General features: G+C 42.5%; 1 protein-coding gene across 1 annotated transcript; it reads left to right on the top strand.

Annotated features, from left to right (window-relative positions):
• Positions 1 to 982: 982 nt before the first annotated feature.
• gigyf2 (GRB10 interacting GYF protein 2) lies at positions 983 to 23145 on the top strand. Its single transcript, XM_084057466.1, has 28 exons — positions 983 to 1034; positions 1249 to 1411; positions 1576 to 1671; positions 1760 to 1868; positions 3597 to 3705; positions 3856 to 3896; positions 4001 to 4033; positions 4210 to 4392; positions 4784 to 5061; positions 6818 to 6968; positions 7514 to 7762; positions 8610 to 8782; positions 9579 to 9735; positions 9859 to 10025; positions 10666 to 10760; positions 11260 to 11388; positions 11798 to 11928; positions 12125 to 12225; positions 13447 to 13587; positions 15800 to 15958; positions 16066 to 16305; positions 16970 to 17098; positions 18644 to 18886; positions 19769 to 19974; positions 20102 to 20253; positions 21481 to 21674; positions 21940 to 22081; positions 22203 to 23145. The coding sequence occupies exons 1-28, from the start codon at positions 997 to 999 to the stop codon at positions 22268 to 22270; spliced, it is 4077 nt and encodes a 1358-aa protein (XP_083913592.1). The 5' UTR covers positions 983 to 996; the 3' UTR covers positions 22271 to 23145.
• The last annotated feature ends 714 nt before the right edge of the window (positions 23146 to 23859 follow it).

The raw sequence follows: 23859 nt of genomic DNA on the forward strand, positions 1-23859 counted from the left end.
AAAACCCGAAGTTCAAACTGATAAAAGTTGGGAGACGTTGGCACTGTTGGCATACTTGTCTGTGTTTGCTTAATGATAGCTTTAATATTGTTATGTAATCCTTTGTCTTCGGATGTTGGTTTAATAAAACACAAGCATGTTTTATGTGTCAGTGTGATCAGTGTGAGGGGGGGGGTCTCATACTTAACACGTGGCTTGTTGTGACGTGTGTGTGTGTGTGTGTGTGTGTGTGTGTGTGTGTGTGTGTGTGTGTGTGTGTGTGTGTGTGTGTGTGTGTGTGTGTGTGTGTGTGTGTGGGATGCACGCATCTGTTCGTGAATTATATGATCCTGTCACCTTTTTGGTGACTGACTCTTTGCTTTCACATATAGGCGTCGAAAAGCTTTTGCAGTATTAATAGATGCCCATCGTTTCAAACAACAGATCTGGCTGTTAAGTGATGCAACTCTAAAGCTGACCGGACCACTGTTGTCAATTACAGGTGTCTGAGAGAACCCTCCTCCCAAACTGGGAGACTTCCCAAAATAGCTTTAGCAGATTGAAACTGTATCTGGTTGTCCGAGGCAGGGAGTGGACACGACAGGCTACCCTATGGAATGAGCTGGAATACCAGTTGTCAAAGCATCTGTGATGTTGCCAAATTGAAGTGCACAGCATGTTGTTGAATGAAAGTAAAATTAACAAATGTATGAAATCCAGGAAATCAAAAAGTGTCCTGGATTTCAAAAGGGAAGTGTATTCAGCACTACAAATAGTACAAAGTGTTCCACAGCTGTCAAAACAGACACGTAGAATACCTACCACATATCCGTAGTTCTTGTAGCAATGTTGAAGATAAACAATGACAAGTGGGGATGTAATGGATGCATTCATTCCAGATTTTTTTTTTTTACAATTTCAAACAAAGCTGCATATGCTGTGCTATAATAGACAGTACAACCATACCTAGCAAAACTACATTTTGTTATCCTTCCGTTTGTAGAACTTTGAGGAAGAATGGCTGAAACCCAGACGCTTAACTTTGGACCAGAATGGTAAGTGATCAGTCATGTGAGTTCTTAATGTCTTGGTTTAAAGTTATTGCTGTCCACATATATGGGTTGGCAACACTGATGAGGGCTGTTAAACTGGTTTTCTAATGCAGCTGTGCTCCACATGTTGAGACATGCCAATTACCATCTCAGCCTTTGTATTGTCTCCCACTCCTCTGTCCCCTCTGTTATTGCTACCTTTCTTCCTTCTCAACAGGCTGCGGGCCCTGTCTAGTGGTGGTGGTGGGGGCAGTGGTGGCGAGCGCACCAGCATTGTTGCCTCTCCACCCCTCTCACCTGCATTGCCAAAGACGTACAAACTTGCAGACTACCGCTATGGGAGAGAAGAAATGTTAGCACTTTATGTAAAGGACAACAAGGTGGGTCTAACAGCAATGTAATGCTAGACTAGTACATAGTGTATAATGGCTATGTAACACTTGAATAATTTGCTTTGTGGCTTAAAATATATTTCTTTCTTTCTTACATTTTAATGTCTTGCATTTTACATTGAAACCCCACAATTTCATATTTCAATCTTTAGATCCCTATAGAACTACATGATAAGGAGTTTCTGCCCATTTTACAAGAAGAGCCCTTGCCACCACTGGCACTTGTGTCTTTTACAGAGGAAGAACAGGTAGGAGTGCTTTGTGAAATGTCATGTCAATATACAAATATTTGTGAATGGATGGTAAATGTCCTCTCCCCCATGGTTTCTTTTGCAGAGGAATTTTTCCATGTCTGTAAACAGTGCAGCTGTACTTCGACTGACAGGCCGGGGAGGTGGTCCGGTAGTGGGGCCACCAAGAGGCCGAAGTACCTCAAGGGGTAGAGGTGAGACCATTACCCCATTGTCCTCCTTTCCCCATGTAATATACGTGCTTAAAAGCTGCAGAACCGTATACAGGCCAGGGTACTTGTTCATATTGCACTGACCACTTTTTCACGCCTGATACCAATGCAGAATACAGAACTTTTGAGTATCAGCCCATAACGAGTACCAATCCAATATTGACCCCTTTGTAGAGTTACAAAGCTGTATGCAAGCCATGTATGTGGCTAAATCTACATAGCTTGGCATCATCCTTGTAAAATAATAGTGAAATAGATAAATAAATCAAAACTATGTTCAAGCTGGGAAAAGGCCAGTCCACACCAATTCAACTCCTTGCAACCATTATCCCCAATGGCAGTTGCAAGGAGTTGCATTGGTGTTTACTGGCCTTAAAACGGTTTTGTTGCAAGGAGTTGGGACTAGTTACTTTGGTGCAGTCTGGCCTTTAGACGACTACATTTGCATAATGAGAAGACGAAATACATATAACATGACTAAATGATGTCACAGAACTTCCTTCAATTTGTTTAAAAGAAAGGAGATCGTACAGCTCGTAGCCACGTTGCAAAACCGTTTTATTTTGAAAAGAAACCAACGTTTCGACAAAGTCTTTTTCAGGGTTTGGAATAGAACTTCCTTCCAGACATAGAATCAGGCATGCTGCATGCTGAGTTTTCTTCTCCCTTGCAAGCAAGTCATATCACATAATTTTACAATATTTCTGGATCAGAACAGATATTTATTGTCACTGATATCTAATCCAGCATTTTAGTCCAGTATTAGACCTGATACCTAGTATCAGAACGATGCATCTTTAAAGAATTTAGCCGGTTTCTGTACAGCGTGAGACGAGGGATGTAAACATTAGTACTCAGTAGGCATTGTGCTTACGCAGCAGATAGATTCCCCACTGATGGAAATCGGCGTTATGTTTTTCACAACAGTTGAGTTCAGGTTTTTGTTATACAGTGAGTGTAATGGAATACATTATTTAAATCCTAAAGAGCAATTCACCATATGGCTGGACTGTAGTGGCTAATGATTAAGATACGATGGAACATTTTTAATCCACAAAGAGAAATTAGTATAAGTGACAATTCGAATAATGGAAAGAACTAAACAACTCTAGTAAATCCAAGAGAATAAGTTGCATGACAATGGGTACAGCAACAGAACCAATCCTGCAGCAAGCTATGCAGTGTAATCCATGTTTAGACAAGCTCATGGAGTACCTCTACAAATATATTGTGCATAAAGTATCTCTGTGAGTGCAAGTTACAAAATGATAGCATAATGGTTAATGAAACAGAGCAACTAGATCCTATACTGATGTAAGCTATAAGCCAAGAGTCTACAACGGGCCCCGCGGAAATGTCTCCCACAGCCAGCCCAGTACATAACATGCGTGTCACTATATTTGCCAAAAGCACCAATGGTTTTCAAAACCAAAGGTTTTCACAATTTCAACACGCTAATCAAGTCAGCCAACACAAGTGGACATAACAATCCAGTGCTTCCCACTTATAGTACTGTAGGTTTTACCAGACTTCCCAGGTTCATGATTAGAGGGCTAGAATGGTAAATATGCTGGGTGAATAGAAATAAGTAACTGGTATGATGGTAAACTGGGGCTTCCAGAGGGCTGGGGTGCGCAGGAGGTGATAAGTATGTTTACTTATCACCATCACATTTAGTGTTTATCTGAACAATGTTTTTGTTTTCTGCAGGTCGAGGCAGAGGAGATGGAGGGTTTTACCAAAGAAGTTTTGATGAAGTGGAAGGAGGCTTTGGCCGTGGGGGTAGAGAGATGCATCGTTCCCAGAGTTGGGAGGAAAGGTAATGAAGCAGCTCTTTCAGCGGCATCTATAGGGTTATCATTCTAATCATTTAATCCTGTGCAAGGAATAAGTTAGTTTAGATCTGGACATTAATTCCATGCATCCCTATATTTAATGATGTCTGTTGTTTTTTTGTTTCCCTCCCTAGGGGCGATAGAAGGTTTGAAAAGCCAGGTCGAAAAGAACCAGGTTAGTGTTCTGATACATTCCTCAAAGAATCAATGATGTACTCCCATGCAAATGCTTGCTATTTATGTACTTTCTCTTTTATCCCTCTTTCTCTGACCTGGTAGATGCTCCCCCAGCCCATTTCCAGATGAATCACAGTAAGTGTGCCCTGGTGCTATGTCATGCTTTGCTTAGATGAAGTGCAGCTTCTGGAGCATAGGTGTAAATTACGTAAATATATTGTTGAAAGCTTCCACAGAGAGCCTGCTTAATGGTAATGGCATCCATGCCTCGCCTTGCTCTAAACCACCCTCCCACTCCCTGCTCTCTGCAGTTCGAGCAAACTATGAAGAGGTCGGAACAGGCCTGCCGAGGAAGCACGACTTCACACGCTCAGAGAGCGAGAACTGGCGTACCACACGTGATGACCAGAATGGTGAGGAGGATGAGGGGGGCTGGTGCCTGGCAGGGTCTCGACGGTCACGGGACAGTGACCGGTGGTGCCCGCCGAGCCCAGGTGTGCACTGTCTTGACTCCATTATTGCCACTTTAATGCACTATATTGTGTGTGTTAACTGGGTGATAAAACAAGGAGGAGGCCGCACAGCTCGTAGCCACGATGCAATATAGATTTATTAAAACCAACATTTTGACTGTATAGTCTTCAGGGTTTGCCTGTTATCTGGGTGGACATTTTCTGCTGTGAACTGCAAGTGGAATTTGGGGCAACCTGGTCAACCGCTACCTTTTTGTCATTATATACCCTCCTTGAAATGAAATATAAGTAAGTATATCAAGTAGGATAGTTGGTTTAGGACCCAAACCAGCCTGGTAACATTGTATTATAATGGGTTCCAGACACAATCATTGTCTAGAATCCATTATAATGCCAAGTTCCTTTTGATAAGATTCACGGTACTCCATTGAGTTCACTGACTCCTGGTGTCCACCACCCCACCACACCCACCCAGACGGGCCTCGCTCAGCGGGGTGGAGAGAACTCCCAGAGCAGCAGCGGCGCCGTTTCCCTTTCGATGCCAGAGAGGATGAGCGGGGATACCGCCGGTCACGGTCGGGCAGCGGCAGCCTGGATGAAGAGAGGGACAGCCTGCCAGAATGGTGCCTGGAGGATGCAGAGGAAGAGACGGGCACCTTTGACTCGTCAGGAGCCTTCCTCTCACTCAAGGTAAGGGGGCGTTCAGTGAATATTAATCAGCTTTTAATGACTTGAGCCCCTCGCAAGTAAGGCGAGAGGAGACAGAATACCTGGGGTGACGAGTCTTATCAAAGATGAGAAATAAATGTATGCTCTTATTAAATGGTAAAATCAGGTATTCCAGTCAGGAGTGTAGGCCAAACAATATACAAGTGAAGAAAAAGGAATGTTCGCACAACCAACCCATCAACAAAGGGAATGTCCACAGAGCTTCTCCAGATTTAAAAGAGTTAGTTCCTTAATGATCCATAGTGAGACAGCAAATAAAAATGTACTACCACCAAGTACTTTATAGTTTAAAAAAAAACATCCTCTGTCTGCAATCAAGCATACAAGCCTAGTGAAATAATATACATATTAAAGCATACAGTATTATTGTTTTATTTATTTTTTTCCTAAGAGAAGCATTTAGAACTCCAGTTTATTGTTTTATTGTTTGTGCTACTGCTCTATACAAATGAGATCACAAAGGTGGTCAAGGTGCAGAAGTTCGTATGAGCTTGCTGTACACACCATAGAACATCTATTAATAGTTTATTTGTTTAGCACCAGAGTGCACTCAACCATTATTAGGGACTCAAAGTCCACCAGAGATGATAATGGGTGAAAATCGGGACAGAGGAATGCGGGTGGACTTGGGCATGTGATCATGGTGGGCAATTTAGGGATATGCATGATCATTTTAAATGATTATCAAATATTCTACCAGTTTGACTCCTGGAGAATATTAAGACTGACGTCATTTGAAAATGTGAACTCATCCCTACTGGGCATGGCCTTCAGTACATTGCATTAAGTGTCAGTTAACAGTAAAACATGTGAGAGACAAAACCGAACTGTATTTTTCTTCATGAAGTGAACTGTCTGTTACATTCAACAGTTATTGTGTTCATTCTTCCTATTGACGGCATGTCAATTATTATCTGTTGCATCAAATGTTATTGTCTTAGTGCATATCACATCTGTCATCTTATCTGTGGCTGCCTGCTACGCTCGCCATATCCTCAGGCCTGCAGCTTCCACTATCCTCAACTACACTTGAAAACAAAAAGGGGGGAAAGGCACAGCACACTGGGCTCGTCATTGATGTATGGTTTATTGTCCCTCAACAGCATCATAGTTACGTATGCGTCTCTCGAGTATCTTGAGTAGCCTTATATCAATTCACCGCACTACTGTACACAGCAAAAAAAACACAGTAGCCAATATTTATTTATTCCACCAAACGTATTTATAGCTAATCAAAAATCATTTTTTTACTCCTGGACAAATGCGATAGGATTTGGGATTTAGAGACAACTGCTCATAATTCCGCCTTGCTTTCTTTTTTTGGGGGACGTCTGTTGACCCTAGAGATGGGTATTCATTTCACAAAGCAGCTGATTATATTTAGCTCTGTGCCAGTCATTGCTTCATCTCCTTCATTGTATTCTGCATAATATACCACAAGAAGCGTAACATTGATGTCTGTATTTCCTAGAGCTGTGTTGTTGGCGAGTCTGTCCATCATGAGCCAGAGCGAGGGCGTTAACACCCCTAGTTGTAATGGCTAGATGATTTTATGTCTTTTATTGATGGACAAAGTTCACTTTCCAGGGCAGTTGTGTCTATGTCAAGCACATTATATATTGGAGACACTTAATACTCCAACCACACACACTATTTGAGGGGTTTACAATTATAATGACGTTGACAATGCGACTCTTGCTCTCTGCTCTGCTTTTAGAAAGCCTCCAAGGAGCCGATCCTGGAGGAGGCAGAGCTGGACTTCAGGCCACTGGAGGAGTGTGAGGAAGGTCTGGAGGAGGAGGACAGTCAGCCCAAGGAGACCAAAGACACAGAACCACAGGCCAAGAAAGAGGCTGACAGAAGAGAGGGTCAGTGTCCCTTAAGGGTGTTTCCACAGTTCCACAGAGTCGTAAAGGATGATGTGGGCGTGAGCACAACGTGGACTGAGTGTATCTCGATACAACTTGATGTGAACCAGACAAAGATCTCCACTTTTCAAAGGAGAGGACAAAAGCAACAGTTCATTTTCTCAGAATCCTCTTTTGTTCGACATAAAAAAACACGTGTGAAAGCAAAATGATAAATAATTCAAATCAGGGGTGCCGCTGGCCTAGTGGTTAAGGCTTATACCACATATAGGCTCTAATGCCTGACAGCGAATTGCGGGTTCGATTTCCGAGCCTGACGGCCTTTGCTGCGTGTCACTCCCCGTCTCTCTCTCCCTGTTTCCTGTCTCTCTCTACTGTGTACTATCAATAAAGGCAGAAAAGCCCCAAAAATATATTTTAAAAATAATAATTCAAATCAATATATGTAATGGGTAAATGCTATTTTTGATGGAATCAATACAAAATAAAGTGTTGATCTTTGACCAACTTCCTCTAACGACCATCTCAACTTGGAACTCTTCCAGAGTTGCCCAGAGTGGAGGAAGAGGCTCCACTGGCTGCTCCGCTAGTCCCAGAAGCCCAGCCTCCCTCCCAGATCCTCCCTTCTAGTCAGCCCTGCAAAGCAGAAGAGCTAGAGAGGCCATTGGAACGGACAGAGCGACGGTCTCCCCCGGTATTGCGGCCAGAGCCCAGCAAAGTCCCGGTGCATGTCCCCATGAGCAACAGCATGTTGGAGTCCCTGCCCATGACCCATATCGCCACCACTCTCTCAGGTAGGTGACAGCAATAAGCTGATGTACTGAACTTGGTTTCCTCTTTGTCCTCCTTCTGGTAGGACCGTTACGGTCATGAAACGCTACTCGATTCATTTTCATGCAAATAATTGCAATTTTAATGTGTTTTTGGCATTGGATAATGATGATAATGATAATGAAATTTAGTTGTCCCTATATGTTTTTCCCCCGATCCCACAACTTGTGTATCGGCCGATACGATACCAGCACCGATCCGATACCAGAGTGCTTAAGACAATTATAGTAATAAAATATTATTATATTATTATTATTTTAACTGCTGTATACTAACCTAACCCGATATTATTACTGTCACGTGCCACAGACCAGAAGACACTTATTTTCCCATTATTTGACAAAGCGCTCTTATTTTGAAGTCGACCGACCAGAAGTCAAGGGTTTACGTTCGTCTGACTTGACAGGTGCAAAGCTAAGCTTTGACCATTTAATAAACAAACGTCAATAGGTACTGGGCTGGCATTGCTGTTTTGAATCTATATGGTATATTGTTGTTTTGAATCTGTCTTTAGTAGAGTTAAATAGTCGCAACATTTTTTCTACTGGAAAATAATGCTTGAGTGAGCTTTTTGAGCTTGTAGTTTCTCCGGAGCTTAAGAGCAACTGTGTGTGTGTGTGTGTGTGTGTGTGTGTGTGTGTGTGTGTGTGTGTGTGTGTGTGTGTGTGTGTGTGAGGGGGAGACAGGAGCGATTTGAAAATGTATGAATCTTTTTCAACATGGAAACGATTATGACGATTGATGATTATTACAGGTTGTTGGATATATCATTTTTTATATTCACCACCTTCCACACTCTGTCCAATGCAGAAGTCTCTGCCCCGTCGCCCACCATCCATCTACAGCAGCAGAAGCCCATGGAGGTGCCTATATCCATGTCCAACCCCCTGCCCTTTCCCACCAGTATGCTCGCTCCCATCGGGCGGCCGGTCACCATTCAGCATGACACGGATGAAGATGAGGGACTCAGACACTTTGAGCAGGTGGGTGAGCGCATTGCAGCTTTGTACAAAGTCTGTATTAGGGTTGGGTTACTAGAACCAGTGCCATACTGGCACCAGTCCGGATGGGACCGAATGACGACACAGATTTCTGTACGGAGATCTACAATCTCGCAACACGTTGCACATTGCAACGCTTTTTGAGGATTGTAGATCGGCTTTGTGTGGTACCTGACGAGCAGACAACAACACTGCTCTGACAGCAGCATATACTGTAGGCTACTGTTATCTGAAACACGGTTTACAAATGCCTACAGCTAAACGGTCTCAAAGTTTCACTCCAAAATATTCCAACACCACGACTTGCAATGTTTAAAAGATGGGCCATGTCAAATTTTATGGAGTATCTGGAGATGCACAGGACACACTTGAATGCAGACAAGACGCATAGTGCTGAATTTATACTACGTTTGTACAACTGTCACTCGCCAAAAGTAGCCAATCTAACATGTTGCATCACAACGCTTTCCTTAATGTTGTCCTGTGTTACATAATAAAGTGTCCACCATATTGTTGCTACCTATTATAGTGGGGAAATTCAGTTATCATTCAGTTATCAATGTAAAGTTAAGTAACATTAGTTTTGTGACTTTTTGTCAGAAAATGCCATGATGTTTTGTTCTTTTCTTTTGAATTGTTTTAAAAGTACCGGTTTAGCACTGGTATTGGATAAAACCCAAACCCTTTCTAGTAACATCCAAGTGACATTATTCAATTTTGGTGTGCCCGAAATGCAGCGTTGCGTGTGGGTCTTCTCACTGTTATCTTCCCTCTCCAGGAGGCAGAGAAGATGGTGGCTTACCTACAGGATGGCGTGGCAGATGACGACAGGCTGTTAGTTAAGAGTTCGGAGAAGCCCAAGCCGACAGGCCTGCCTCTCACCCACGATGCTGCTCTCAAGTGGTTCTACAAAGATCCCCAGGGCGAGAGACAGGGTAAGGCCTGGGGATGAAAGGAGAGAATCTGTATTCTGGAGCTGGGGTAGAAAACAAATGTGATTTGTAAAGTTGGAAGGCAGAATGAAGAGTGAACATGTGAAACTCCCATGTGTGTCTCAGGTCCTTTCAGTAACCATGAGATGACGGAGTGGTTCCAGGCTGGTTACTTCCCTATGACCCTCTTGGTGAAGCGGGGCTGTGACGAGGTGTTTCAACCCCTGGGAGAAATAATGAAGATGTGGGGAAGGGTCCCCTTCGCCTCTGGTCCTGCACCTCCACCTCTACAGGTAGGCTGCTGTTTTGAGATTAAGAACTATATTTATTCAACGTTTCTTTAACTGGGATCAGCGCAGTGACCTGTCATCGTCTGAATCAAAATATTCAGTACTGACTGTCAGCTCTAGGTGGCGTGCCACACCAATTTGACCCTCTGTAACACATGTCAAAGAACGCCTTCATGGCTTTATTAGTCTTTAGTTAGGATGAGCGTATGTCTACATTAGTTTTGATTATGGCAATCAAAATGCTTGATTTTGTGGTAACTTTTCTCAAATTGCAATACAAAGTTTTATTTTGTGCCATGGATTGACGATTGTATCTTGTTTAAGCACAAAGTTGGTACATAACACCTTTTAAGCCCTATATACTTAGTCATATGACAAATAGCTAAAATACCCCAACTATAAGCTCTCTAAAACAATTTAAAAAATAGAATGCACCCAAAATACTGACGCCAGGGTTTAAGTCGTCAAACCAAACCTTCAATCCCTACTGAATGTTCTCATAACAAACACAAATGACGACCACAAATGCAAGCATTCATAAATATTGTGATACATACTATTAAGGGGATTGATTTTCCATGAATGGAACAATCAACTTTTAAGGGACTTTGATTTTGATTTGTGACCTGTCTCCCATACACAGGGTGATGGTGATCAGGAGAGGATAAAGAGGCAGCAAGAGCTCACTGCCATAAACCTGTACCAGTTGCAACAGCTCCAATACCAATACCTCCTCAGGTGCGGTTCCTCATAAACACTTAACTTGTACAGTGTAGCAGCACAGCATTGCTATTGATTGACAATGTATTATACATCTTCAGGCATACTGCAGTTGACAGACAATATATAGTTGCTAATTCGTAATAAAGGCTTGTTGAGCTGAAACATTGATCACCTAACATTCTTTTACATTGTCTAAGTCATGTTACAATTAAGGCCATTTAATTTTTTCAACGGAACAGTGTACCTTTTGATGATTTAAATTCTCCTAGAATACTATGGACTTATTTTTTGAAAAAGGAAATCTTAAATTCTTCTTTGCTTATGGTTTAACGCTTCCTAAGGAGGACCTGATTCCTTCCTATAATTGCGGACCCACGCAGCGTCCTATATTTCATAATACATTTAGTTACTTGCTTCTATTCTTCACCAATTCCACATGGCACAGATATCGGTCCATGGATATTTAAGCTTTAGTTTTTATAATTCCTCTCTTCTCCTTCGTTCTACCCTTCAGGCAGCAGTACGCCCAGGCCTTAGCCCAACAGAAAGCTGCCGCCCTCAGCTCAGCTCCTATTCAGCAGCAGCAGCAACAGCAACAGCAGATCAACCTGCTCTTACAGCAATACCAGACACTTAAGACCAGGTTAGTTTCCTACACATTTATTTTATTTTATTTTATTTTTTATTTTATTTTATTTTATTTTATTTTATTTTATTTTATTTTATTTTATTTTATTTTATTTTATTTTATTTTATTTTATTTTATTTTATTTTATACACAGTTAATGACTTCTCCATCTCTCTTCAATAGTGGCTCTGAAATGTTTATCGGAAAGTGTAGTTTAGCACTTGTAGACTATGTAGTCTATTTGTAGTCTATTTGTAGACTCTGTAGTCTATTTTCACTATTTAATGGTTAATTCATACTGTATGTTTGGGTCCCGGGGAGACACCAAATGTATCTTTGTGTCTCGGGCTACAAAGGTTGGGAACCCCTTTTCACAAACATAAAGTGAGCTTTCTCTCTCTCTCTCCCCCTCTCTCCTGCACAGAGCAAGTGAGAACAGCTTACCTCCTGTTACTCGGTCCCTGTCTGTACCAGACTCGGGTTCTGTGTGGGAAATGCAGAACCCCTCTACTCAGGCCTCCTGCACACCAAACCTTCCACAAGCTGCACCAAGCAGTACGTTCCAACCACAAGTGCTCACATATTTGTTTTTGCACAGTGCTTTTATTTTTATTATTTTCCCCCAAGAACTTGAAATTTCAGGTGGTGCCTGACAATGAAAATTGTCAATATATTTTCATACAGTGCAGTTTTAGAGGATTAACATATTCCACTTGTGTATGCCATACATTAAACTCCTGATTGTCCACAGCATGGGATGGAGGCAGTGTATGGGATTTACCTATAGACTCCCTGGCCCAGGCTCCGTCCATCGAGCAAATGCAACAGCTAGAGAAGGCAAAGACTGCCAAGGTAACCAGTTAACCACAATAGAAATTCTAATTTCTTATCCTCCTCTTTGTCAATTAACTCTGATATTTAGTACAAAGCCTTTTAACAGGTGTCACAGGGAGCAAAGAACATCACTGCAGACAATACCAGTGTTATTGCATGTTAAGCCTATTGACTACAAAACATGTGTAATCACTGTAATGTAACATTACTGATGACAATTTCTTTTTAATTATTATTTTTAAGGTTTCCATTCATTTCAGTTCAGTATGAAAATCAACTTGTAGTGGAAAACAGATTCATTTGATGTATAGCCTAAATAGAAACAATGTTTTAGAAAAATCTGAACAGTTTAATGATGAGAGAGCAAGAGAAGCAGATTATTTTAACCCATTCATACCTGGAACTGTGTCATTTTTAGATTTGAGCTAAAAAGCATTATTTTACACTTTGGGCTATTCAAAAATAGCAGATATACAAGCTCATAGCGCGGCACCGAGTGCCGCACTATGAGCTTGTAGATCTGCTATTTTTGAAAAATCGTGAAAATGTGTGCAAATCTTTGAATACATATATTTTTAAAGCAAACATTTTAAACTCAAATCTTTGCTTCTGGGGGGTCCCTGGAACAACATTTTTTGATGGGGGTCTGCGGCCAAATACATATCATTTTGGGGGTCCTTGACATGAAAAAGATTGAGCATCACTGATATAGAAACATACGTTTTTGAGAATACTGTTGAGATTTAGGAGACATGTAGAATCGGCTTCAGGTCTCAATGGGTTAAGGTGGGTTTATCGTCTGAAAGTTAAAATGAATTTAATAGGGAAATGATGTATACGTGACATGTAGTCAATAGGCTAAACATGAACTAACGCCAGTATGGTCCTTGTAAAGGTGGCTGCATGCTACCATTTTAGGTTATCACCCTTTCACCTTTTTAGTTGGAAACGTTTTCACCTAAAAGGTGATTTTGATACTAGTCCCTCATAGTCCGGCGATGTCGGTCAGTAAAAACAGTGATGTGTTGAGGTGAGCGGTGAGTCATTTATCACAGCGGCTCAGTGACGTCATGTTGAAGTTTTCAAACCACCGCGGTGAGAGGGTTATCACCGAATATGGTAGCATGCGCCCCCCCTTCAGACATCAGGCAAGAACTAAGGAAAGGTGTAATCAGTTTTTTTGTGATAACTTTGCATCTGTGGATGTTGTAATCATATTCCTATATACTCCTTAATCAGCAGGACCTGGAGCGGCGTGAGTCAGAATTGAGGGCCAAGAGGGAGGAGGATGATAGGAAACGGCTAGAGGAGGCGTTACGGGCGAGGCAGGAGGAGGAACGCAAACGCCTGGAGGAAGAGGAGCTGGCACGGCAGAAACAGGTAAAACACCCGAGTACGACTGAAATGATCAATTAAGCAATATTATACGAGAGAGCACCGTCATCATTGGAATGACAGTTATGCGGTAAGCAAAGCATCGAGGGAGGCACTTTGTGGCACAAATGTAATATTGCCATTATACAGTGGCTATCAACAAAATAAATGCAATCAAAATGTATCCATATTGTGGGGCAATTGGCTCTAAAAAAAACAAAAACACTGCTAGTGTTATATGTGTCTTCCTGGAAATACTTGGGTTCTGACTAATACCTGAAAAACATTCAGTCATGTGGGTAGACTCACTAATGAAACCTAGATTACTACTCCAGAAGCAGCAAGTAGGCCAACCTTTAGTAACAACCTAAAAACAGACTATTTCTGGTCCCTGTTGAGTCAGCCAGCCAACTTGAGATAATATTTTCTAGAGATTCTCCTAAACTGAATAAACACACAAACACAAAACTATAGGTTACAAACGTAACACCTGTTGAGTATTACGAGCGAGATGTCTCACTTATGGGAGAGTAGCCCCAGCCAAGGGCACTCTCCCGTAAGCGAGACATTGAGTGAAGTAATAGGATGAATAACTTAAAAATAATAATAATAATAACTGCCTTTGCTTGCTCAATCTTCTTATAAGAAATCTGCTGAAATGCATTTTCTTCCATTGACGGATTGAGCTACCACGTCCCCAAAATGTATTTTAAGCCAGTAGCTTAAAGGGGGGGGGTTCAGTGCGGAATGTTTTATGTTGCCCTCAGAATCTTTTTTGGTGCCATTTTACACCACTAACATTAATCTTTTATTTTTACTGTTTATTTTTAATTCACGTTTGTTATTTTCAAATGTGATAGCATCTGACGGCATCTGCGTCACGTTTCAAATACGTGAACGGTCCTCGTTCTGTGTCGATCGACACGGTCACGACTTTTTTCTGTTCTGGCCCCACAGTGGTGGAATGAACTTCCCACTGATGTCAGGACAGCAGAGTCACTGCCCATCTTTCGCCGCAGGCTGAAAACTCACCTCTTCAGGAAACACTACGCTTCCTCTTTGCCTGGCCTACTTGTTGTTAACTAGTTGTACGAACTCTTGTTTTAGTTTTGTATTGGTTTTTTGGATCTTGTTTAGTCGATACACTTATTTGTCTGAGCTCGTGCTCATTTGATTTTGCTATTTTGTCTCATCTGTTTAAGAAAGTAGGTAGCTGATATATTGCACTTTTACCTTAGCGCTAGGTATACTCTTGGTTGCTTGTTTTTTGCAGGAAATGCACTTAAGACTTCTGGTGATCAGTAGTTTTCGTTCCCTACCTATGTTGAATACACTTATTGTAAGTCGCTTTGGATAAAAGCGTCTGCTAAATGACTGTAATGTAATGTAATGTAATGTAATGTGTCGCATGCAAACGCGTTACCTAAAGAAGCGGGTCCCGTAGATTATTATTGTTATTTGTAAGACGATTTCTACGTGGATTTTATTGTTTATAAAGTAGGATAAAGTAGGACGTGGCCATGCAAAATGGTGGTGTCCCGTGGATTTGTAAAATATTCGTGGTAAAAAAAATATTTTACCGCAAATTATTTTTTGTATTTTTCTCTGTTGTTGGTGACACCTCTAGTGCGTCCCATGGACGCCACAACGGTGTCATGAATGCGTCCTTTCTCAATATTGTGCGTCAGCGACGCAGGACGCAGGCCTATGAGCATCTCTGCAACAGTGCACATCATGCTGTATTATACCCGTGTGTGTGTGTATATACGGTGTGTATATATATATATACCGTAATTTTCGCACTATAAGCCGCACCTGAATATAAGCCGCAGCAGCTAAATTGAATGATTTGTACATATGTAAGCCGCACTGGACTATAAGCCGCGGGTGTAAAATCCCTAGATTTAGGAGGTCCCCTAGTGGCCGTTAGCTATAAAAATCCATAGATAAGCCGCACCGTTATATAAGCCGCAGGGTCGAAAAATGGGAAAAAAGTCGCGGCTTATAGTCCGAAATTTACGGTATATATATATATATATATATTTCTACCAATATGTCGCTTTGTGCCTTTTATTTGTGTTGAAGTATCGGTTTAGGCACCAGCACCCTTAGTAAAAGTATCGCTTGAGCATCGGTATTGGAAAAAACACAAACGATACCCAACCCTAGTCATAGTTTTATGATAGAGAGACTAACCCTGCTGTCTTCTACCACTCAGGAGGAGGCATTGCGGAGGCAGCGGGAGCAAGAAGAAGCGCATCGCAGACAGAAGGAAGAGGAGGAGCGATTGGCGCAAGAGGAGGCTCTCCGCAGACTGGAGGAGAGGCGAAGGGAAGAGGAGGAGAGGAAACAAAGGGAAGAGTTCCTACGTAAACAGGTAAGCATGTTACCGGTCTCAGAGGGTCTATTATGGGATGTCATTGATAAGAGAACACTGCAGTTTATCAGCTTCACTATAACGAATGCTACTCGCCGCCGTTCCAGGAGGAAGAGCGGAGAAAGCAGGAGCAGCTAGAAGTTCTGAGAAGGCGCGAAGAGGAGAAGCGAGCGGAGGAGGAGGCCGCTGCTGCAGCCGTCTTGGTCCAGCAACAGCAGGAGGAGCAGAAAAGGAGGGAACTGGAGGCACAGAGGCAGCAAGAGTTGCAGAGACAGAGACTGCAGCAGCAGGAGGCACTCAGACGACTCCAGCAGCAGCAACAGCAGCAGCAGCTCGCCCAAATGAAGGTAAGGTCTACATGTCGAGTGTCTACATTGATCCTACTCCACAGAGTCCTCTTTAGCAAGTTTGGGTACTTTTGTATCTAAAAAGTATGGTTTGGGACTTGATTTAATTTATTTCTTAGTTTAACCTAACTTTGTTCACATGCTATAGTGTCTTTGTCCTTACAAATGTATCAGCCACTGCAAAAAAAAAGCCTACATTTTGGTGGGTGTTAATTTCCCACCCTGGGTAAGGCAGATTAGGACCAGAAAACCAAACAATATAAAGAGAAAACTGAAGTATTGATCTGATTGTTGTAAGATCTTGCATTCAAATTTTGCACTCAAATATGTAAATCTATGTGAATTCCAAAGTTTGTTCAGACCGTTGCATAGCATGTTGCATTAAAGAAATGTAAATGAATACTGCTGAATACACAGAATATGAACGTCTGAATGCATTTGATCAGATCCCTCTCTAGCACACTTCCATTCCTTATTAGGTGTTTTATACCTATATTATGTAACATATAATATAACTATACAACTACTTAATTTATGGGGAATCCTTCCAACCCTCATGAGCCATAAAGGTTCACAGACCTGGCTCTTGTCAACCACTAATTTAAATAAACACAGCACAAATCACAATATATCTAGTTTAACATTTGTGTTGCTTATACCTTAGCTCCCATCCTCATCTAAGTGGGGCCAGCAGTCAACAAACTCGGCAGCCATAAACCAGAGTCAGAACGCCCTGTCAATGGCTGAGATCCAGAAACTGGAGGAGGAGAGAGAACGACAGTCACGGGAGGAGGTAAAGATGAGACCGGCGCATTCCTTCCCTTCTCCAGCCACTCTAGTTGTATGATCAGTTATGTTACAGTACTTGCAAGTGTGATGAGTAATGCATGCTTGGTCCATTACCACATGGTTCCCAAACACAAATTAGTCAAGTGCATCTTACAGTCAGGACTCAGGAGGTACAAGTTCATGAGTGATGTTAATGACCCAACTACGGCATGGCTGTAGGTGTCCAGAGGCATATTCAGGACAGGCAGGCAGAGATACAGTGATCTAATGCAACTTTAAATTGAGTGTGTAAGTGAATAGAACTTAGGAGTAAGATGGCCTCTATAGGGCCTCTTCGGCTGCATCTGCTGGCAAATGTTATGTTTGAACATTTAGGGCCTTTCTGTCTGGAGTTTACATACTCTCCCCATGTACCAAATGACATGCATGTTTGGAACAAACTCCTGCTAGTGCCCTTGCTTAAGGCACTGTCCTCAGACCTGGAGCTTGTCCCCAGAGGACGACTCTGGGACGACTTTCACTGCCCTACAAACTTAAGCTGCAAGTAAAGTAGCCGTAATTGAATGGATATTTGTCTGTGCTAAAAACGGAATATCCTCCTGACTCACATGTTTTGTTTCCTTTTTATATAAAAAGCCTCAGCAATGTGGATATTGATTTATTGCCTTCTTCAGAACATATTCATATATTGAATAGGTCAGAGACTATACCCTTTGTAGGCCTACAACACATTTTATTTGTGGTGTCTGGTAGTGTGTTATAGCATAAGTTTTTTGTTTCATTGTTTTCAGCATTCCTTGGTAGATAGTTTTGACACATAAATTCCAGAAATCTCTGCGTGTACAGTATGTACGTACATTGTCTGCCACTCCATCGCATATCTCGAGAACATTGTTTCTCCATTGGCACTCCCATTTCCTCACACTACCCCCTTGCCCCGGTGTTTCTCATTCTTTAGCGACACCGGTAATAACAGTACGTTATAATCTGTCTATACATTCACGGAATCTCTGTGTCTGACTATCCCAGGCATAGCTCGGGCACCGTCTGAAATTAATGAATTCACAGTATTTAGATTTCAAATAAATATCTTTTCAGATCAACTAAAACAATTGCTCCACCACAACAATGACAATTAGCGCCACGCACCATGTGCTTGTACAGAACCTGTGCTTATTTTTAAAAAGATATTGAATGTATCTGTATGTGAAGCTAGAAATACAGTCATTTCATGAGCATAAGTTGTGAGCTACCTAAATGAGATGAGTTCAATATTGCATATATCAGTGGTTCTCAAAGTGGGGTCCGGGGACCCCCAGAGGTCCTTGAGGAGGTTCCAGGCGGCCCCCAGTAAAATGTGTTAATATAGCATCAAAATCACTTATAACCACTTAAGCCCGCAGCCAAATACATATTAATTTTGGGATCCTTGACCACTTGACAAAGTTTGAGAACCACTGGCATATATCACACATACCGCATGTACTTTTTTAAGTCCCCATGGACTGAACACATTCTGTGTCCTGTCCCACCTTCCGCCATCCTGCAGCAGCGACGCCAGCAACAGGAGCTGTTGAAGCTGCAGCAGCAGCAGGCCCTGCAGCAGGCGCAGCAGGCCCAGACCAAGCTGAGCGGCTGGGGCAGCGTGGCCAAGCAGCCGCCCGCCACCAAGTCCCTGCTGGAGATCCAGAGGGAGGAGGCCCAGCAGATGAAGCAGAGGAAGGAACAGCAGCAACAGTCTCACCCCACTGTCACCCAGCAGAACAGAGCTGTCACCCAGCAGAACAGAGCTGTACGTTATATTAATGCAACGCCGCTTCTCAACTTCTGGTTCGTGGCCCACCAGGGGTCCAAATGGACTCTTACAGGTCTGTAACTCTGAGAGTGTTCGAATGGAACCATTTTTTAAGCTACACTGTAAGATTCTCAGTGTTAATTTAACTCAGAGTCGGGTCCATTTGGTTCCATTCGTACACTCTCAGTGTTACAGACCTGTAACGGTACATTTGGACCCCCTGGTGGTCCCTGGACCCAACATTAAGAAACCAGTGTTAACCGTTCTTCTGGCATTGCGCTGGTTATGTTTTTTGAGTAATGGAGTTGTTATTGCTTAGGTTTATCTTCAAAAAAAAAACAAGTATGCAGAGAAAACATGGGGGAAAATATTCATTTGAAATCTGTGCGAAGGGGAATTTCCATTTTTATGGATGATAAAAGTATCACGAATCTGAACCAAGAGACTGACGCTGCTCCACTGAAGAGTTGGATCAGTTTCAACGTGTTGAAATAAAATGTATTTTCTGCTGCTCTATTCTGACTCCACTGTCATCCTCCTACATGTTGGCGATGCATCCCTTCAGGTGTCAAACCAAGTTTGAGTCGTGACTACTCTTCTTGGTGTTTTCTCCATAAGGCTTTTTCTAAATAGAGCCCTGTATAAAAGGAAGGGAGCCCTATAGTAATCAGTCACCGTCTGTCGGTCCACACATGTTATTCTTAACCTTCTTAGCACTACTAGGGCAGGGCTCTTCCTGACAACCCAGACTATTCCTAGTTAATATTTAACTGTAAAATATGGTTTCATAATACATATTAATAAACCATGGATTATATTAAAGGGGTAATCATTATTGCCCATGTTATTCTCATTGTCATGTGTCCCTCTCCTTCTCAGCCGACTCTGTCCTCCTCGGTGTGGGGGGCCGTCAACACGAGCAGTAGCTCTAACTGGGGGTCAGACTCCAGCAGCATCTGGGGTGACACACACAACTCCAACATGGGCTTCTGGGACGAGGCTGTGAAGGAGGCTGCCCTGCCAACTCCAGCCCCAGCCAAGAAAGCCAGCACTCAGAAGAACAACAAGGGCAATGCCAACCTCAGGTACTGTTGCTCGTACCCTGCACTGGATTACGCAGGGCCTAAAAACCCCAGTGCATCACGGGTCCTAGTAAAGACATACTTGATCATATTGTGGATTAACATTTGTCCGTGTGTGTCATGTTTAAAGCAACGCTGGAAGTGGACGGCCCAACAAGAAGGCAGAGGAGGAGGAGAAGCTGTTAAAGCTGTTTCAGGGAGTCAATAAGGGCCAGCAGGATGGCTTCATGCAGTGGTGTGAGCAGACTCTGCACACGCTCAACACAGCCAACAACCTGGACGGTGAGTCTTAAAACAAATATGCATTTCAAATATACACAAATGACCCATTTCTGGAATAGTGGGGCGGCATGGCTCAAGATACCAGACCAATCGTTCATTTTGTGATGGAAGTGCCAAATTTGGCTGATGTGTTGATAGATATATTGGGAACAGACCTGGATATTGGGCCATCGCAAATTTGGACCCTGGTGGCCATGCCAGGTATTTTTCATAATGGTCACCAGTGGTAGCCTGGGACCAGACGAATCTGCTAGTGCAAAAAAAAATTGCACTCTGCGATTTGGGTCTGCCACCGCTCCATAGAGAATCCACTTCCTCTCCCAGAAGACGTGGGGCACCAATCAGGGCCCAGTATTCGAATATGGGCGACTGTAATTGGTAGTTGGTTGTAGGTCTAACCAATTGCGTCGAGGGACATTGTTTTGATCCCGCCCCTTGGGAAACAAAACGTCCTCATGGAAGCACCAGACTCATATCCACGCAGTGATATAGTCTAGCTACGCCAGGCTACACCAGTGGTTGACAAGTAAGCTTTCCTATCCCATTGGAACCAAAATCGGACATAAATCTGAGTAACCCTGACAACAAAATAAAATGCTAATCGGCTAATAGTAATCGGTCATTTCATTATTATATTATATTTTATATTAACATTATTATCATGGTGGCATTAAATCATACCACGTTCATGGGAAGACAATTCCCAATATAATATTTGGTGCTTTTATCACAAAATGAATGATTATTTTGATATTTTGAGCTATGCTGACCCATAGGCCACACCCACTGCCACACCCCTTTTTTTAGCAATTGACAGGAACAGTTACCGAGCTGTTCTTTGGGTCATAACCAACCATTCCTTAAAATGTTGTGCAAATCTGTCAATCTACTTGGAAGTTATGAATGTTTTGCCATAGACCACTCCCATTGCAACACCCCTTTTAGGCAATTAACACACACACACCTTACCACTCACACACTTGCAACAAAACTGTAGCCACTAGAGGGTGGGTTAGGAAGATTAGACCAACCACTGGTGGCCATTTTGAAAATTTTGAAATTTGCGATGGCCCAATATCCAGTTTTGTTCCCAATATATCGCCATTTCTGCCAAATTTGGCGCTTCTATCACGAAATGAATGATAGGTTAGCTACAGCGCCCCACTAGAAGCAGCCGCACCAACTCACCGCTCTCTCCTTCCCCTCCCCTCCTTTTCCTTCCTCCAGTTCCGACGTTTGCATCCTTTCTGAAGGAGGTGGACTCTCCGTACGAGGTGCACGACTACGTCAGGGCCTACCTGGGAGACACACCTGAGGCCAAGGAGTTTGCCAAGCAGTTCCTTGAGCGCCGTGCCAAACAGAATGCCAACCAACAGAAAGCAGCCCCACAACACCAACAACAAGCCCTCAAGCAGCAGCAGGTGAGCCACTCAGTCCCATAGAAGACTCATAGGACAAACACACCGAATCCAGCGACGACGCCTTAAGCTGTGTTCCCACCTAGTTCCCCCCCGTGTCCAACTAATCGGCTCTTCATGCATGCTGTCAATCACTGTACACGTTTATTGTCAAGTATTTTCTCAAATTCGTTTACTGTTATTCTGCCCTCACTCCATTGCACAGCATTGTTTGGGGGAGGGGGGGTTCTTCCAGTTGTGCAAGTCTCATTCTCTCGCCGTCTCCCAGGATTCTGTATGGGGTGGGACAGGTTCGTCGTCTCTCTACCAGTCCAACCACACAAGCCTCCAGCAGCCACGCTTTGAGACGGTCACCTCAGGGAAGAAGAAGAAAAAGCAGAAGATGGTCCGTGCAGACCCCAGTCTACTAGGTGAGTGCACACATGAACCACTGTATGTTGTTAGTGGAAAGAAATCTGTGACATTTTGTGAAGATGAAACGACAACTTGATATTTAGTCCCGCATTTTAAAGATTGTTATCTTTTACACAGGTTTTTCTGTGAATGCTGCATCTGAGAGATTGAATATGGGAGAGATTGAGACTCTGGAAGACTTTTAAGGGACTGCTGCCAACCAACCCAGTGACTGTCTGTTTTGAACAGCTGCCATTTTACCTGCGCCCTAGCCCCTGCTCCTGCCCAGGCCCTTTACACCCGACGTTCTTCACTTTTTTTTGTTTTCCTTTTAAACATGAATTCTTTGTTTTCTTCTTTTAAACATGAATTCTTTGTTTATCTCAAGTTAATTCCAAACAGTGATTGGAGGCAGGGGGTGCTTCCACATTCGTAAAGGACTCCCATCTAACGAAATCCCTGAGAGAACAGGGCAGCCCAGTAACGCACCCACCCACCCATCCATCCAACCAAGCAACCAAGCAATCGTCAACCCAGCCTAGGTTTCTGGAAAAGGCCACGGAGGGGTTGTCTATCTCGGGTCCGCCATCGGCTGCTTAGTCTAGGCTGCTCATATGACACGTTTGAAATTTGCAATAACAAACAATTCTAAATTCTTTATCCCATGGGACTTTTGTTTTTTAAGTGTGGATTTATGGGTAGGGTGGTGGTGAGGGGGGTGGCCAATGGGAATGGTAGAGATTATATCTATTTTTTTGTTTTGTTTTATTTTATTTATTAAAAGTCTTCTCCACACTTTAATTCCCCATTCTTCCCACACCCCCCATTTTCTGCTGGTTGTTCATGGATAATAATGGCAAAGTAGGACCCAAGGATTCGTTGCCCACTTATGTCCTGTTTTAAGGACATGTTTGAAAGTTCCAAGTAGTAGTTATCTATTTCTTGTAAAATACTAGGCTGTTTAAAGAATAAACTTTCAATTCTGCATCTGTATTATAATATATGGAAATGAACGCTGGAGTCATACTTTTTTATTGCGGTATGAAATAAAACAGTCTCTTGTGTGGGCTGTTCACACCTCTCTTGTGTCTGAATGAGTGAATGGAGAAATCTTTTGGAAGTGTATGGTTAATTTGATGCCATGTATGCATCATAAATACCTGTTTTACACAGGGTTCATATGGAGGGCTAGAAAAGATGGAAAATAAGTAGATTATTTGCAAACAAAGGATTTCCCTCAGAACTGCTGTATGTTTGGAAGTGTTTTTTCTCTTCTGATACATTTAACTACACATTTTATAGCCAAAGATTGTTATTTCACATATGGTCTTGTAGAACAGAGGTCTCCACTAAGGGGTCAAGGACCCCTTAGTGGAGAGATTGCTGAAGCTGTGTCCCACCACTACATATATTCATAAACTTCAATTGATTTCATTGATGGCTACATAAACTTCACGTCACTATAATCAGTGTTAATGTATATTTTCAGACATTTAACCACTTAAACTCTCAATACCAAGCGTGCTCTTTTTTTCCCTCCACCAAATCTCTCAGCCGAAAATAGCCGATCTACAAGCTCACAACGCATCGTGTTGTGTGCCTGTTAGATCTGCTATTTTTGCATATAGGGATACTGGTGTTCAATTGGTTCATGTAAAACATATTTCGCTGGCCCCATGTAACTCCTCCTGTTGAGAATAACTTAAAGCCACCAACAATTCTTCCAGGACGGTCAGGACCCAACATAGATCTCTGCCATAGTCGTCTGCTAAAGTTTTTTTATTTACCCAGATTT

This window comes from Gymnoscopelus microlampas (assembly GCF_963454915.1).
Source record: "Gymnoscopelus microlampas genome assembly, chromosome: 5".
In the NCBI taxonomy this organism is placed as follows: Eukaryota; Metazoa; Chordata; class Actinopteri; order Myctophiformes; family Myctophidae; genus Gymnoscopelus; species Gymnoscopelus microlampas.

What these genes read in the sequence shown, in the direction of transcription:
- gigyf2 (XM_084057466.1), top strand. Translation starts at nt 997, where the DNA reads ATGGCTGAAACCCAGACGCTTAACTTTGGACCAGAATG. An exon ending in CCATTTCCAGATGAATCACA is followed by an intron (nt 4,034 to 4,209) that starts GTAAGTGTGCCC and finishes TGCTCTCTGCAG; the next exon opens with TTCGAGCAAACTATGAAGAG. An exon ending in AAGGGCAATGCCAACCTCAG is followed by an intron (nt 19,975 to 20,101) that starts GTACTGTTGCTC and finishes TCATGTTTAAAG; the next exon opens with CAACGCTGGAAGTGGACGGC.